Source organism: Hesperophylax consimilis, chromosome 26, assembly GCF_061612785.1.
Source record: "Hesperophylax consimilis isolate HC1 chromosome 26, BYU_Hcon_1.0, whole genome shotgun sequence".
Taxonomy (NCBI): Eukaryota; Metazoa; Arthropoda; class Insecta; order Trichoptera; family Limnephilidae; genus Hesperophylax; species Hesperophylax consimilis.
In genome coordinates, this window is record NC_142861.1 from 10257516 (window position 1) to 10275944 (window position 18429).

An 18429-nucleotide genomic window follows, 5' to 3' on the forward strand; every position below is an offset into this window, starting at 1 on the left:
GGTGGCCTTTTAATGGTTCAGTAAAGGTTATTTTTTCGAATGTGAAATTGTCGTGTTTATTTGGACTTTCTTGTTAGGATTTTTTCAATATTTTGGTACCTACCTGCCTGAAGAATGTTTGAAAACAGAATTGTCATTGAGATAGTGAAGTTTCTTTGGACATATTGTCAAAATAAAGATAGATATCTCTATCTCACCGCGGTCATGTCAGAAAACCCTTTAAAATTAATTTTGTATTATACCAAGCATACGTCAGACATAATAGTGTTACCTCCTTTGTCTGTATAGCAAAGAGAAAGAAAGGACATAGTTTGGGGACAAAATGTAAAGTGATCCACGGTATGTATATACAATAACTTCTCATCTGGAACCTAGATGGCACTGGAACTCGTTATTACTGCACAAATATTAAAACTGAATTAATAATCGGGTAGTTTGTCAAATCCTTTTTTTTACATTAACCTCTCAGAAAAGGACTTTTATTTACTTTGTGTTCCTTTGCGAACTGTCAAAACGCGAAAATTTTTGTGTTATTCACGAGTTTTGTTAAAAGCTTCATAACTCACGTTTTGGGAAACGTAGCCTCATTCTAAAAAATGTTTTGGAAAGATCATGAAATTCACTATCGTATTGTTTTGTTATACGTAAATATTTACGTTTCTAAATATACATTTTCTGAAAACGTCAAAAATATGTAAAAATCGCTGACCATTATTTCAAAGCTGTGAAAAATGTACTATTTTCTGAGTATCATAAAGAAATAACACTTTATATATTGAAGAAATATAATTAAAAACTATTAGTCACCTCAAAATATTAACCGTCCAAACTAAAATATTTTTAATAAATTATTTAAAAACGCAATAAATTATGAACGAACAAGATGACAAGTCCAATCGACTTAGATAATGCACCTCGAAATTCCATAGATATTCTTGAATGCAGACGCGTAGCGTTATTCATTATCGATACTCTTTTTTTTAAATCATGGCAATCCGTATACTAGTGATGGAAATAAATCGATTTTTGTAAAATCTCGCGCGTTTACGTGAAAAGACGTACTAATGTCTTGACCGCTATTATCATAATTACGTCTTTTGACGTTCTAATGTTCCGAGTGGTTAATACATTTGTAGCTTTTTTTGGGATGACCAAATGACCCTCATAGATGAGCCGCCACTGCTTACAACTATCTTATGAATTAGGATTAAAAATAATTTCACATTTTAAAATTATGTCATGGTAGGTACCTACCTAAATGTTTGAAGAAAGTTTTAAAAACCTGCCTGCAAGAAAGTTAAAAAAAATAAATGAATCGATAATGTGTTTTTTCTGAGAAAAAAATAACACTAAGGACGGGTTGTTTCAGAAATTTTGAACACTGCATCAAATTTCAAAGTTAATTTTCAAGGATTGTGATAGTTCTATTCACGTTCTATTATTATTTCAGTTGTGTGAAGCATCTGCCCCATCTTCTTCTTCTTTCGTATGGTGGGGGGGTCAGAGGGGGACATCTAGGTCTGTGAGCTATTTTAGGGCCTCAGGCGTCGCCATGTGAACTTCATCAATCCCGCCGAGGAATGAACGGAGCGGGCATTCGTTGACCACATGTTCCGTGGTTTGCACCGCACCACATTCACACATCGCCGACTCTTTAAGGCCTTATCTGTGCATCATGTGGGCATAGCGGCTATGGGAGCACCTCAACCTATTGATGGCAGTCCAGGTTTATCGATTACCCCTTACCCCTTGGCTGGGAGACCTATCGTTCTTCGGCCCCTTAAATAGCGGCATAGTTTGCAGTTGGACGCCCACTTAATTTGGTATCCGCTTCACTCACTGCACTACCTACACGCGCGGTAACAATAACCTACCGGTGACATTGCGAACAGCGCATCGGACACAACTGTTGCGTGTTGTATTTGGCACACTACTTGCCCCCATTCTGATACAGGGTGCGGCAGAGAGGACGGACGTTTTTGAGATGGGTAGTACTCTCCCCCTCCGTCTACGAGAGGTGTGGGGGGTGCCGCTTGACTAGTTAGTTTCTAGCATTGTTTTACCAGTTGTCGTCATGGAGCCGTGGACGGTGGAGCACCGCGTTTTCGCCTATGATTGTTTCGTCCGAAATAATGAGTCAGTCACCGTCGTACAGCGTGAGTTTCGTCGCCACTTCAACATTCATCAGAATAGAGCTGTTCCCTCTCGAAACACCATCCTAAGTTGGGTTGAATAACTTTGCAGGCGTGGTGAACTGATCAACAGAAGACCAAGAGGAGCTCCGCGAACAGTCGAACTCCTGAAAATGTTGAACGCGTTCGACAAGCCTTTCTTTGCAGTCCGACTCGATTTGCCTGGAAACATGCTGCTGCACTTCGCCTCAGTGATCGTTCGGTAAGGCGAATTTTGCATATGGATCTCCGCTTTCACCCCTATGATATAGAGCGATGTTGGAGAGAATCTACGCGAACTTCCAAGAACGCCTCCAGCACTGCATCAACCATTTCGGCCACCACATGTCTGATGTGATTTTCCATACTTGACTATCTCAAATGCTATTTCCTCGCGAACCTGATTCCATCAATAAATTTGTTTTTGAGTAAAAATTAACTATTTTATGATTTTTTTTAAATCATCCGTCCTCTCTGCCGCACCCTGTATAATAACAGAACTTAGGGCTTTCTCAGAACTTGAAAATTAACTTAAAATATTGATGAATTATTAAATGAACAACCTTTCAACAATTTTGATTTGAACAGTCGATGAGCTAGGAGGATTGGTAATAATTTAGCTGAAAAATATAATCATTTTTTCCTGCGTTGTTGAGTTTTTGGAGGATTGGTTATCATCGTTTAAATGGATTGTTGGTTAAATGATTCTGCGGTTCTCCAAATCCGCCGAATCCGAGGTTGCGTGATTACCTTCAGTGTGAAATAACGAAAAATTGGATGATTCTAATTTAGTTTTTTATTTTAAGAAAACTCACTTATAATAATTTTACGAACAAATAAATCGCGTACGCTAGAGGAGGTTTAGGGTCAACCAGACGGCAAGACTGCTGGGAACAATAATATTATTTACCGCGCGAGGTATCGCGCGCAGGTTTACAATGATACCAGCCTCACAAGAATGTGGGTAAAAATAATATTGTAGTTATTTTCGGGAGATGCAAACTCCCTATAATTTACCCTACAAGTTTTTCATTTGTTCTCATACCAAAAGAGAAGAAACAATGTCCGTTAAATTATTAATAATGTTTTTTTTTTCACCGTTGTGTATGTTGTATTTTTATTTAATTTATTTTAGACACACGTAAGAATTAAACATACCAAGGAAAGAGCTTTTCCATGCCCGCTTTGCCCAAAGACATTTGTGGAGAAGAGAGCGCTTAATCGTCACAAGATTGCACACAGGAAACAGCTCTCCTGCCATTTTTGCAGTATGACATTTGGATACAGGTACCTTTATTATTAGAATCCTATATCTATCGTTTTTAAAGGGCCCTTTTTAATAAACTATGAATGCGGGAAAACAATTGAAATGGGAAAATATAAAAAAAGCTACAATCAAAACTTAAACATTTAATATTCTGATAAAAGATACATATTTCACTTCTGATAGTATTATTATGTTAGTGACTGTACGGTTTAGGATCGTTGTAAACGAAAGTGGCGCCATCTGTTATTTTAAAAAAGAACAGTTGATGTTTTCAAACCACGCCTGCGGGTTTTTATCTGCTAGTATGCATGCATGTGTTTAATGCTTGGTTTCATCTACGCATCTTTTTAAAGAATACACGCTTTTTTCACTGAACAGTTCGCTTTTTAGGTTTAAATGCTCAAAAAAATGGAAAGTATATTCACGCGCACCGCTGTGTTTTTGAATGTCTAATGACAACTTATGTCAGAAGTGGCTGTCGGCAGCGATCGAACGAGTCAAATAGTACTAATACTGCATAGAGGAACAATCGATGTGATCTATTTTTGTTAATTCATTCGGGAATGGAATAAATAATAAACAGCACATTCGATCGATCGATCGATCGAAACAAGCTGTTTTCTCTAATCTTCCTTCTTATAATTCATTCAGGTTTTGAGGAAACTTTTAACTCGAGACACTTTTATTTGGGTGATAATGTGATAATTTTTGGTGTCTGGCATATGTCCAACCCACTGTAGCCTTTGGGAACTACAGAATCTAACTGTCTTTCAATTAGATTTTCGAGTTCATGGTTCATTTTAATTCTGTATGATCCATTTTCTAAATTGACACTTCAGTCAGTTTTCTAATTACTGCAACAATCTGGCCTTTTTAACATAAAATTTCTGAGGTTTCTCTTTGTGACGGAGTATGGTACTACATCGACTACATCCTACTGTGTTTCTCTCCGTTATGCTCGGAATGAACCATCTATGGGTCAGAAGGAATGTTCAGACTGACTCATGGATGGTTTGAAAATTCGACTATAATAATAATGATTTATTGTCTTCTTTTCTTATTAACACATAGATATAATGATATCCTCACTGGGATCTCCCGTGCTGAGGATGTCATTTACATATTATAATTTAATTATAAGAAATTAATATTACAACAAAGTATAATGTAGTATATATATATTTTTTAAGTAATTTTAAAATAAGTAAGGTACTGTTTTTTGGTATAGTTCAGTTGATTCTGTTTTAGTCTGTGTTTGATTTCAGTAAATTTTCTATTTCAGATCTTCCTATGTTAAGTATCCAGCTTTTTATTTCAGATTTAAATGTTAAAGTGTTGAGGTTTTTGAGTGTGAGTGGTATTTTGTTGTAGAGTTTAATACTGTGATATAAGAAGCTTTTTTGCCCAAAAGTTGTATTAGTAATTATTTGTTGGATAAGTTTTTGATCATGAGATCTAGTGTTTCTATTGTACGTGTTTGTTGTTATTTCTTGTGTTTTGTGTTTATGAATGTAAATGAGTATAGTTTTAGAATATAGTTGTTTAATAGACATGATGTTAAGATTGGTGAAGATTTCGTTAGTGCTAGTTCTTACAGGAACTTTCAGTATAATTTTCATTATGGCTTTTTGAGATTTAATAAGTGGATTTAGTATGTTTTTATTTGCACTGCCCCATCCGATAATACCGTATTCTAACAGTGATTGGCATAGAGCCATGTAGATTTTGATTAAGTCTTTTTTAATGAGCACATTCCTGATAGTTTTGAAAAAATAACTTAGTTTTTTAATTTTATTATCTAAATAGCTAATGTGATTGGTCCATTTTAAATTTCCATCTATTTTTAGACCTAGATACGTTATGTGGTCAACATTTTCTAATGAGGGACAATTACAATGTTCATTTAAGTGATGCGGGCTATGAAATTTCAAGTTATGGTTTTCTTCAGAGTTTTTTGTATTTTTTATTTTGAAAGTGATGAATTTGGTTTTATTAGCATTTAGTGTAAGTGAATAGTAGTCTAGCCATTTTTTAATCCTGTTTAGTGTGTCTTCTGCTTTCTTAAATGTTTCTGTCCAATTATTCCCATTTATAAGGAGAACAGTATCATCCGCAAAACTTATGATTTCTCCGTCACATTCTATGTGGCATAGATCATTAATGTAAATTAGGAACAGAATCGGACCCAGAATACTTCCTTGAGGCACCCCGCATTTGACATCAATACACTCACTGGTTATGTTGTTAAGTTTCACAGTTTGCTTTCTATTTCCCATGTAGCTTTTAAAGAATATCAGTTCATTATCAGTGATCCCTATGTTAACTAGTTTTTCAAAAAGATGTTGGTGATTTATTGTGTCGAAGGCTTTAGAAAGGTCGAGAAATACTCCAATGCATTTTTTATGTGAATCTAGAGAATTTTTAATATATTCAATTACTAAAGCTATGGCGTTGGATGTTCCTAGATTTTTTCTGAAACCAAATTGTTTTGGTGATAATAGTTTATTTGATTCTAGGTAATCGATGAGTTGAGTTTTAACTGTTATTTCTAAGATTTTAGATAATGTGTTCAGAATTGTGATTGGTCTGTAGTTATTGATATCTGTACGATTTCCTGATTTAAAGATTGGTGTAATAGTCCCTATTTTGAGTTGTGATGGAAATCTGCTTTCCGTAATAGATTTGTTTATTAGAAAGAGTATCGGTTCGGTAATTTCATCTTGTATAAATTTTAATGTTTTCATTGTGATTTCATCACTACCAGATGAAGATGTTGGTTTGAATTTAGAAAATATTAGTATTAGTTCTTGTTTAGTGATTTGTTTTAGAGCAAATTTAAACCTTTGTGGATTTGGGTGTTTGTTTATTTTTGGGTTATAGTGTTGGGGTTTGGTTATTTTATTCGCTAAGTTCGAGCCTATGTTTGCAAAAAAGTTGTTTGTGTAGTTAATTAGTTGATGTACGTTTTTGTTGAGCGAGAGTGTGCCGTTCTCTGTGTTGATTTCTTCCAATGGGTTTGCTTTGTTTTGATTTGTGTAGGTGATTTCTTTAATTATTTGCCAGAGAAGTTTTGGATTATTATTGGATTGATGAATTTTAGATCTGTAGTAATTTTGTTTGGCCGATTTAGTAAGATTGGAGCAGATGTTTCTATAATTTTTGTAAAATAGTTTTAAGGAAAGGTCGTATGGATAGTTTTTTACTTGCTGATGGATCTTGTCTCTTTTTCTTATACATTTTAGTAGGCCAGGTGTGATCCATGCTTTTTTGATAATTTTATTGTGTGGATATGTGTAAGTTTTTATTGAGGTGTGGTTATGTATTTTTAATTGCAATAGTTTAATAAATAATTTCCAAGCATCTTCAAGGTCTTCAGCTTTATATATTAATTCCCAGGTTTCAGTTTTTAGTGAATTTTTTAGTTCGTTGTAGTCTATAACATGTCTATTCCCCGTTAAATTTTGAGTCGATGGTCGATTTTCCTTTGCATGGATGTTAAAAATTAAAGTGTAGTGATCAGTGATAGTGGATTGATGTATGATTGTGGAGTATTTTTTATTTGTTTTTGTCATTATGTGGTCAATGCAGGTTTGCGAGGGGATTGATTTATTAATTTTGTGATCCACTCTTGTTGGTTCCCTTACAGCGGCAGTCATCCCGTGGGAGAGGAGTAGTAATTGGTATTCCTGTGTTTGTGGATGTTGCCTTCCGGTATCCAATATGTTAATGTTGATGTCCCCTATGATGAACAAGTTCCTGATGTTTCTATCTATGAGAGCATCAATTTATGTTCGATGGTTATCTTCGTCACCGACATCAAAGACTGTTTTATCTTCCGTCCTGCAGAACTAGCTTGCCAATGGTCGTGCCGGTGGGGAGAGCTATCCTATTGTTAGTAGAATCACTTTGAATATTAACATATGTGAATGGTAGCAGAAGTCGGGCACGCTTGAGGAAGACAAGTTAATCAGATGCTTGAGTCGGGCCATGTCAAGAGTCAGAATAATAGAAGAGTATGTATGAGACAATGTATGAATGTGAATGAGACAAGTAATGTGTGCCAAAACCGAGTTGTTTTGCGGTCTGTCCTCCTGCCTGATGGTTAGTTAATTAACTAGGAAGGCGATACATTACGCTATACGCATCATGGCTTGGTCTATTTGCTTCTTGCCATTCCCATTGGTAGTGCATAGCGAGCGATATGCTGAAATAGGCCAAGCGCACTTATAGAGTGCTCTATCACAGGCATGAATCAGAGTTTAAATGGCAAGCTTTGTTGGGGCCCCTATAAAACCTGATTTTTACATGACATTTGTTTTCTTTACTTACTTACACTGATCAATCAAAGCTTTAAAATTGTTATTTTGTCATATTTTAAAAGGAAGTAAATAATTCAATTCATATTCTAAGTTATAATAAAAAAGTGGTAATTTTGTAAAAGTAACTATTTTCCAGGAATGCTCTGACGGCCCACCTGAGATTGCACTCGCCCAGTTCAGACACCATTCCGTGTCCACAATGTGAACAAGTATTTAAAGATGACTTTCAACTGAAACGACATAAGAGATTAGCACACACAGGTACCTATATTAATTTAACCACCTGAGTTACATAGTGCTTTATGTGCGTCCTCATAAAACTTGTTCTATCTCCTTTTGTATTACGGTCAGAAATAAAATATAAACTGATTTGGAAAGAGATAACACCAAGCTTTCTCTTTGCATTTAAAAGTTTACCATAGATCCTCCGAATAATTTTAAATAATTCTGTAAAACTGAAAACTTTCAAATATTTCACCCAGTCACATGGGCACCCGCAGGGTGGGGCAAGGGGGGGCACTTTCCCCCCCTGGATTGATTTAAAATAGTCAAATAATATTACTTTTATTTTAAATCACTTTGTGTTAGCATAGAGAAAGTGTGGAGAGACAGAGATTCCTTCGGAATTGTGCAAACTGAATCGTCAACAGTTTAAGGATATAATGTAATTTAATCCCGTTTCTGTTGTTCACAGCATAAATTTAGATAAAGGTAATATTCTTTCAATATCACCCTATTAAAGTGTATTATGTATGGAACTGGCAGAGAAAGGATCAAAGTAGACTGATGCTTTAGAAATGAGATCTCTAAGGCACAAGTGTGGTAAAACCACCACATATAACCATGTTAATCAAATAAGTAAGTTAAGTAAATAATGCACGGCCGATGTAAGAGTAATGAATAAGATTAGGAAAGGGACACTTAGATGGTTTGGGCATGTAGAGCGGATGAATGACGAATATGAGTATCGGGTACAGAAATAAGAACATAAACATATGTTCGGATAGCCAGGCGGCCTTAATGGCACTGGAAAGTAACCGATGCGACTCCAGACTGGTGATGGAATGCAGGACTATCCTTATATAACTGGCAACCATCAATAAAGTCACCCTGCTCTGGGTACCAGGACATAAAGGTATTGAGGGCAACGAGCGGGCTGACGAACTAGCAAGGAAAGGGGCGAAAGCACCACTTGTGGGATCTGAGCCGGCCGTAAGAGTAGCAGCTTGCCACACCAAACTACATATCAAGAGGTGGGTCAAATCCCAACACTGGAAGGAATGGAAGAAGGCACCCGGAATGAGGCAATCTAAAGTACTCATAAACGGACCGGACCCTAACCGAACCAGGCAACTACTCGATATGGACAGAAACTCACTGAGGGAACTGGTAGGACTATTAACGGGACACTGCCATCTCAGGAGACACATGCAACTGTTGGGAGTGGAAAACACCAACATCTGTAGGAAATGTGAAGAGGAAGAAGAGACTCTAATTCACCTATGGTGCCAATGTCCCGCTCTGCTGGGAATAAGGCTCAGATACCTGGGAAGACACAGTGTGGAACCAGAAGACATCGCCACATATCCAATGACAGCCCTGGTGAACTTCATAAAAGGGACCGGGTTACTGGCAAGGGAATGAGGTAAAATGAGAGATAGTAAAATGGGCCTCCGACTTTAAAAAAAAAAAAAAAAATGACGAAAGGTTTAAGGAGAATATATGATGCAAAAGCTAAGGATAGTAGTTGAAAAAGACGTGACATGATCAAGTGAATCAAATATTTGAGTCGGGTCATGTTTCGACTCTTGAGTCAGAATAAAAAGTATTTGCGAGATGATGTATGGATGTGAATGAAGCAAGGAGGTGTCAAAGCAGAGTAATGTAACGGTGGTCAATCCTCTCTGCATACCCCTGCGGAAATGACGCTATGGTTAGTTAATTAGTTATGTATATATACTAATTATTTTATTAATTTCAGGCGAGACTCACTCATGTCCCTCCTGCAGCAAGGTATTCTCACACGGCTCTCGGCTGCGACGCCACCTGCTGGTGCACCGCGGCGAGGAGCAACGCCGCCTGCAGTGCCAGTTCTGCAGTCGCCGCTTCAACCACTCACACCACCTCGTCAGCCACGAGCGCACGCACACTGGGGTCAAGCCGTATTTGTGCGCCAAGTGTGGCAAGGGTATGTGGATTTTATATTACCCTGCAGCAAGGTATTCTCGCGTACGGGGGTCAAGCTGTATCTGCGCGCTAAGTGCGGGAAGGATATGTTGATTTAATATTACCCTGCAGCAAGGCGTTCTCGCACACGTGGGTCAAGCCGTTTCTGTGTGGAAAGAGTTTGAGAATTTAATGATACCCTGCAGCAAGATGTTCTCGCACACGGGGGTCAAGCCGTATCTGTGCGCCAAGTGCGGGAGGATGAATTAAAAGAAAATCATTGACAAAAAACGTATTCATAACATGAAAAGCAGTTTGAAAAACAATCCTTTTTCTCCAACATTAACACTGCTCTTGTGTGCCAAGTTTGTTGTTAATATTTTACTATTTACCGGTTATGGTCGGTATTCTCCTGGGACATCCTCAACTCTTTCTTCTACCTACATTTGCATTATATATGATCAGAGATGTGCAAAATGGGTACCCAAAACCATTTGAAATGCAAAATGGAAATGGGTCAAAACTTTTCCATTTGAAAATGCAAAATGCAAAATGGTTTTTAGATAAGCATTTAAAATGCAAAATGCAAAATACCTATTTTCAAAATGCATTGAAAATGCAAAATGGTTTCTCAAGTCAAATAATCAAAATAATTATAGAATTTTTAAACAATTTTGTCATTTAATAATGGACATCAATGTAGAACAAACATATTACATGATGGTAAATCCAAAAACACCACGACTACAGATTATGAAACCACAAAAAATTTGCGCGGGACTAATGTTGCCAACGTAAAAACATAGAAACTGCTATCTAACATTTAATATTACAGCGTCATGGCCCCATGTTCAGTATTTGAATCAGTATTTTTTGTAATGGTATCACTCAATTGCCAGGGCTCCTACCAGGGAGCAACTTGACAAATGTAAATTATCTCTCATAGCGAGGTTGAGGACCGACTCATATTTGGGGCTTATGAAAAAAAGATCAGAGGAGATAGTAGGAAGAATGTTGCAAAAAAGCATTTAAAATGGAAAATGCATTGAGAAAAGCATTTAAAATGCAAAATGGAAAATACCCATTTTGCATTTTGCATTTCCATTTAAAATGGATTTATTTGAAATAAAGCACATCTCTGTATATGATCAATTTTATTATGCTTCTTCACATTCTGGCTCACCTGCATCCATCTTTTTCCTATATTATTGGTATAATAAATACCCCACAAGAGTTTCGATAGCCATTAGCCAGTGGAACTATGGCATCCAAATTTCATAAAACAAAGCTAAAGCTTTTGCTAGCAACCTTGTATTGTTCCCAGATAGTTCTCCCATCAGGGGGATGAGTGTGTATCTTTTATAAAAGGGGAAAGTAGAGAAATTCTTAAATCTTTGTTTGTTTCAGGATTTACGCAGTCGGTTCATTTAACTATCCACCTTCGTCAACATGAAAATGTTCTACCATTTTCCTGTGAACTATGCGACAAAACTTTTGCAAAGAAAACAAGTCTTGAACGCCACATAAAGACACACACAGGTATTAATTTAAAAAAAATCTTATTTACTTTTCACATTATATCATTGCACACAATATATTAAATCTTTTTAAAAGTAAGTAACTTAACCACCCAGGCCTCTGGCATATAGACAACTATATTTCTTAAGGACGCTGTCAGATGGTCGGAAAATTTGTCAGTATTTCCGTTTTGCAATAAAAGCTAAATTAATGGAATATTTCTGAATGTGTCCGAAAACTAAAACCTGTTTTTAAAAGATTATGAAATAAGATTTCAAATTTTGAATGCAAACATAAAAAAGTTTAACAAATGGCTCACCTTACGTTTTTTCGTCTAAACACTGGATTAAAATTACCGATAACGAAAATAATCACACATTTTACGAGGGTAACTTGAAAAGTTTCCGAACTCATTGACATAAAGTAACTGTAGGAAAAAAATTACTATCGCCGTCCAATCGAAGGCCTTGACTTATGTAAACTGTAAAAATTTCAAGCTCTTCTGATCATTACTTTGTCTATGGCACTCTTCCAAAGTTGTCTGCTGACATTATCTGTCAACAATGGAGAAAATTGAGTCTCTCGACCGCACTCTCGCACAGCAACCTCAAAGATGATTGAGGATGCTGTGAGAAAAATTGACGTAATTGAGGTTGTTGATATCAAGAGTTGCTCTCATGGGTGTAGACAGACGTCCACCCATGGTATCCTTCTCAGCAGACACTTAGAAGGATTCCTTGAGATTTAAGATATATTTGTTTAAGACGCTAACTTCCAAATCTCAATACAATTGGGATACATTCATCCATTTTAAGGCTAACTGGATGGCTTTATTATGAAATATTTTTGTGGGTTTCAGAAACGCATGTCCAGATGGGACTTGCTTGTGTTAGTTGAGACCAATAAAGTGCTGTATTTATATCTTAAAATTTATGTAATACATATTTATTTAATATCAACGGTATAAATATACCATAAACAATGATAACATGTCACAGTTAAAATATTTTAAAAAAAGAATTACAAATATATGTGGCATTTGATTGTGAAATGACATTAGAGAGTAAGTAGGTAAGTAAGTAAACAAGAGATACAAGTACATAAGTTAATATATTGTTATGTTACTATTTCTAGAGGTAAATCAATATTCATGCAGCATCTGTGACCTAACATTCGCCACTGCATCCAAACTACGGAAGCACATGACATTTAGAAATCACCATAACTCTCCAATTATCATTGAATTCAGTGAGACTGGGAACGAAAGCAATAATCCCCAATTAACTAAAGAAATAGAAGCTAATGGTTATACTGAAATTATTTCTGACACTATCGAAAAGCAACCTATTAACGGTTACGCTGAAATAATTTCTGATACCATCGAAAACAAACCTATTAACTGTTACACTGAAATTATTTCTGATACTATTGAGAAGAAACCTATTATCACCAAGAGAAAGATTAAAGATGAGGATTTAGATTCCAAGTAAGTTGCATTTTTAAATTTACGTCATAGTTTAACCTTTAGTGTGTCTGCTAAAATGCCGAGCAGCATTTCTGTGTGCTTCATGCCGGTCAATCCTGTCGAGATGGTATCTGGTACCTTTTTATTCCGCGACTGTTGTGAGCTATGAAGTCGTGGTAATGAACATTACGCGAAGCAAATACCCTAGAATATTAATAATACTTCCAACCACACTAAAATATTGGATGTATTCACTTGTATTGGCTGGCAACGCTGGCCACTTGAGGCGCTAGAATAGCATGTTTCATTCCTTCCCGACAATGGCGGCATATTATTGAATTTTTATAGTACTTGTGTAGACTTTTTTACTGTTAACCACTTAACCTCTCAGAAAAAGACTTTTATTTACTTTGTGTTCCTTTGCGAACTGTCAAAACGTGAAAATTTTTGTGTTATTCACGAGTTTTGTTAAAAGCTTCATAACTCACGTTTTGGGAAACGTAGCCTCATTCTAAAAAATATTTTGGAAAGATTATGAAATTCACTATCGTATTGTTTTGTTATACGTAAATATTTGCATTTCTAAATATACATTTTCTGAAAACGTCAAAAATATGTAAAAATCGCTGACCATTATTTCAAAGCTGTGAAAAATGTACTTTTTTCTGAGTATCATAAAGAAATAACACTTTATATATTGAAGAAATATAATTAAAAACTATTAGTAACCTCAAAATATTAACCGTCCAAACTAAAATATTTTTAATAAATTATTTAGAAACGCAATAAATTATGAACGAACAAGATGACAGATCCAATCGACTTAGATAATGCACCTCTACATTCCATAGATATTCTTGAATACAGACGCGTAGCGTTATTCATTATCGATACTCTGTTTTTTAAATCATGGCAATCCGTATACTAGTGATGGAAATAAATCGATTTTTGTAAAATCTCACGCGTTTACGTGAAAAGACGTACTAATGTCTTGACCGCTATTATCATATTTACGTCTTTTGACGTTCTAATGTTCCGAGTGGTTAATGCTTTTGAACGAGCTGTGTTCGTGGACGGAGCGTGTATTGTACCGCGACAACCTGAACACTGCTCGCGTCTTTTGACTTGTTTGCGTTATACAAGATAAACAAACGAACTGCGCTCGCCAGATTTTTTTATTGTTTTTATTTTTATTATAGTTAGTCTTCTTTTATTTTTTTGAATATGGTTAAGTTTTTTTACATTTTTTATTGCTTCTGTTTTGTTTTTTTTTTTAACTGGTCAATTTTAAATTATGTTAACTCTTTATAAAAAATAAAATAACCTGATGTTTTTAGTTTCATTTTTGTTAAAAAAAAACGAGTATTAAGTGGTTAATATGAGCAAAAAACAGTTATGTCGTATGCAGGCTACCTAATATATATATTTTTGAAATTTTTATTTCTATAATTTATTAACATAAGAAAATACTACACACAATCCATTAAAATGTATCAAAGAAAAAGAAATGTATGAAACATACTACCATCAGAATGTATGGGAAATGTCTGAAGTTGTAGGCATTACTTGTAACTAGTCTACACCATAGAGAATGTTTGCTTTGCGTTCGGTGTGTACAAAACTAATCAACAATATTTAATTGAGTTATGTTTTTGTATTAGGCGCCATCTATGTTCTGATTGCGGAATGAGTTTCAAACAGAAGCAGCACCTCAAGTCCCACATGCTCCGAGCACACTCCCAGGAGCGCCCCTTCCTCTGCACGCTCTGTCCCAGTAAGTTCAGCCATTCTGCAGACCTCAAGGTACACCTCAGGAGACATACAGGTTAGAAAATAACACTCAACATTGATTTTATAGCTTTCCAAACTATTCTAGTGTTTTAAAAGCCATCAGTACAAGCGATCCGAACTAGAGATGGTTGATACATAAAGTGGGTTCTCACCGCGGTTCCAGTTATCAGAGATTGATGTGGAACCAGTTCTTTGTCCAGTTACTTTTGAAGCTTGTTCCTCAAAAATAAAAATAAAACCGCGTGGGGGGGGGGGGGATCCAGAAAAAACCACAGGGTTATTAGAGGAAATGGTTCCATGTAACCGGGACAGGAATATGTTTGTTTTTTTTTTTATGTGACACCTCACAAGAGTGTCCCTGCCTGTGCAGTGTACAGACAGGGGAACTATGTCACCACCCGGTTGGGTGGCGTTGTGAGGCGGAATAAGGTAGGGGCTGTAGGAAGGGATTTGTTAATGCGGGCCTTGAAGAGGTTCGGATTATAGGAGGGAGGAAAAACAGATGCCGGTAGCTCGTTCCACAAACGAGCCGACTTACACAAAAACGAGTCGTAAAAACAGCCCGTTCTCATGAAGCCAACGTCAACCGTGAACGGGTGTTCATTTCGTGTCTGTCGAGTTTCGCGCACGTGCACCGGTGCATCAGGAATCCATGCTGCTAGCTCCTTGGAGCAGGCTCCATTGAAATACCTGTAGAACAGACACAGCATGCCTACATTGCGTCTATGCATTAGAGAAGGCAATCGGTCTGTTAACAACGGATTGTCAATCAGACGGATCGCTCTCCTTTGCACAGATTCAAGCAGGTTTATTAAGTATTTTGGGGCACCAGGCCAAATGTGGCTCCCAAATTCAATAGTTGGGCGGACTTGAGACTTGTACAGGGTCAGCAGCTGGTCACTGTTGAAGAATCTCCTAGCCCTGTACAAGACGCCCAACTTTTTGGAGGCCTGATTTACTCGGACTTCTATGGATCCCCGATACTTGAGCTGGAATCCCCGATACTTGTATCATTATTTCTAGTCCAAACTCTCGGTCGGTCTTTAGAGATGGCTTCTGTCCCTCCCGCAATATTAAACCCCATGGCCTTTCATAATATATAGGTATTATGTATTACCATTTTTTGCTGGTTTTAAGGGTATTATTGCATCTCTATCCGCATCTGTCTGTTTGTGCGTTTAGTTCTTCTAATTAACTTTTTTTTTCGCGGATACGGTTCACATATAGTTCCCATGAGCACTTAGGCCATAGGCCCATTGTGCTATCTCCCATTTTACCTCATTCCTTTAACAACAACCCAGTCCCTTTAATAAAGTTCACCCTGGTTCTCATTGGTAATGTGGCCAAGTCTTCTGGTTCCACAATGTGTCTTCCCAGGTAGTTCTTCTAAACTACACAAAGGATTTTGATAATTTATTCCTCAAGGTTTGTATAGAAAATAATATTTCAATAGAAAACAAAGAGTTAACCACTCAGAACATTAGAACGTCAAAAGACGTAAATATGATAATAGCGGTCAAGACATTAGAACGTCTTTTCACGTAAACGCGCGAGATTTTACAAAAATCGATTTATTTCCATCACTAGTATACGGATTGCCATGATTTAAAAAACAGAGTATCGATAATGAATAACGCTACGCGTCTGTATTCAAGAATATCTATGGAATGTAGAGGTGCATTATCTAAGTCGATTGGATCTGTCATCTTGTTCGTTCATAATTTATTGCGTTTCTAAATAATTTATTAAAAATATTTTAGTTTGGACGGTTAATATTTTGAGGTGACTAATAGTTTTTAATTATATTTCTTCAATATATAAAGTGTTATTTCTTTATGATACTCAGAAAAAAGTACATTTTTCACAGCTTTGAAATAATGGTCAGCGATTTTTACATATTTTTGATGTTTTCAGAAAATGTATATTTAGAAACGCAAATATTTACGTATAACAATACAATACGATAGTGAATTTCATAATCTTTCCAAAACATCTTTTAGAATGAGGCTACGTTTCCCAAAACGTGAGTTATGAAGCTTTTAACAAAACTCGTAAATATCACAAAAATTTTCACGTTTTGACAGATCGCAAAGGAACACAAAGTAAATAATAGTCTTTGTCCGAGAGGTTAAATTAAACAACTTTGTGTCTACTATTATTGAAGTAAGGTCCGGCATACCTCAAGGAGCACATCTAGCACCGCTTCTTTTTAACTTGTTTATGAACGACATTATTAGTATTTTTTCTCATACACGCTTTTGGCTTTTTGCGGACGACAATAAGATTCTAAAGATAATAAAAAATCACGATGACTGCCTTCTTTTCCAATCGAATATCGACTCTTTCAATGATTGGTGTAAAATTAATTGTTTGAAACTAAATGTCGATAAATGCAAAATTATGTCCTTCTATAGATCAAAAAAACCGATTGTCTTCGAATACAAACTTAATAATATTTGCTTAACAACTGTTACATCTATTAAAGACCTTGGTGTCTCTCTTGATAGCAAGCTTTCTTTTCGGGATCACATAACTGCAATCGTTAATAAATCCCTCAAACTACTTGGTTTCATCACTAGAATCACTTCGGACTTCAAAAACGTAAATACCCTTAGAACTCTTTACTGCTCCTTGGTTCGCCCCCATCTTGAATATGCTTGTGTTATTTGGTCTCCTTTTCATTCTGTCCACATTCGACGCATTGAATCTGTTCAACATCGGTTCTTAAGAGGGATTGCTAGGAGGCTAGGATTAGAAAAAGGCAAATACTCATATGATGAAATTGAACTAACTCTAAACCTCTCTCCTTTGGAAGTCCGTCGGGAAAGAAATGACCTCATTTGCTTCTTCAAAATTATAAATGGTATTATTGATTCACCTACTCTACTGCAACTCATTCCCTTCAATATCCCCTCGCAAAGAATCAGAAATAATTAACTGCTCTTCCTCAACCATCATTCGACAAATTATGGATATTATTCACCATTTTCCAGAATGTGTAGACTGGTCAACTCAAGTCAAAACCTTAACTTTTTTGGGATAAGTCTAAATGATTTTTGCCAGTCGCTAAACAAGTGACGGAATATTATGAGTGTCCTGTGGTCCTGACCCACGGCGTATTCTTGACTTAATTCAACTTGTCACTTTATTTTCTTATATTATATCTACCATATGCATAGACTAAATACAACTAGACTAGGTGTAACCAGTGAAAAATAACACCAACTCAATTTTGTTTTGGTTCACGTGCACATTTATGAAAAGGCGCACGCATTGTGTCGCAGTGCGAAATGGGCACTGTGCATTGCGTTTTACCTTTTGTTGGTCTAGAGTTAAGCTATTTTGCTTGTCAGCTATGCTGGGCAAGTTCATTTTTTCAATCACAAAAATAACCCAGTTCCAAATATTTTAGATTGTACCTATCACGGACTTTATTTTAGAAAATGTAATCAGCTATCTGAATACAAAAATATATCAGTACCTTACAGATCGATTGAGGGCAGCGTATTAACAAATGTGAAAAATTCAACGAGATTAGATTTATTTCCGGCAAATTTGTGACGTCACATGCATAACACACCTCCAAGTGATTCGACCAATAGGGTGATTCAAGTTAATTATTATCACGTGGTGAGAATACGAAAATCACGCAACCAACGCGTGATACTTATGGATGTATTAGTCGTCTAGCGTTGACACGCATTGAGAGGCGCGACAACTCATGTGTATGTG

General features: G+C 36.3%; 1 protein-coding gene across 3 annotated transcripts in view; it reads left to right on the forward strand.

Annotated features, from left to right (window-relative positions):
- LOC149411089 (uncharacterized) overlaps nucleotides 1-18429 on the forward strand; it is a 32771-nt gene that overhangs the window by 7995 nt on the left and 6347 nt on the right. For 2 of the 3 annotated variants that reach the window (XM_089647145.1, XM_089647147.1), the window contains 6 exons: nucleotides 3307-3458; nucleotides 7894-8018; nucleotides 9739-9945; nucleotides 11331-11462; nucleotides 12576-12927; nucleotides 14568-14731. In XM_089647145.1, coding sequence (XP_089503271.1) covers nucleotides 3307-3458; nucleotides 7894-8018; nucleotides 9739-9945; nucleotides 11331-11462; nucleotides 12576-12927; nucleotides 14568-14731 — 1132 coding nt within the window. The remainder of the gene's footprint in view (nucleotides 1-3306; nucleotides 3459-7893; nucleotides 8019-9738; nucleotides 9946-11330; nucleotides 11463-12575; nucleotides 12928-14567; nucleotides 14732-18429) is intronic. The other variant, XM_089647146.1, reaches the window with a different exon arrangement.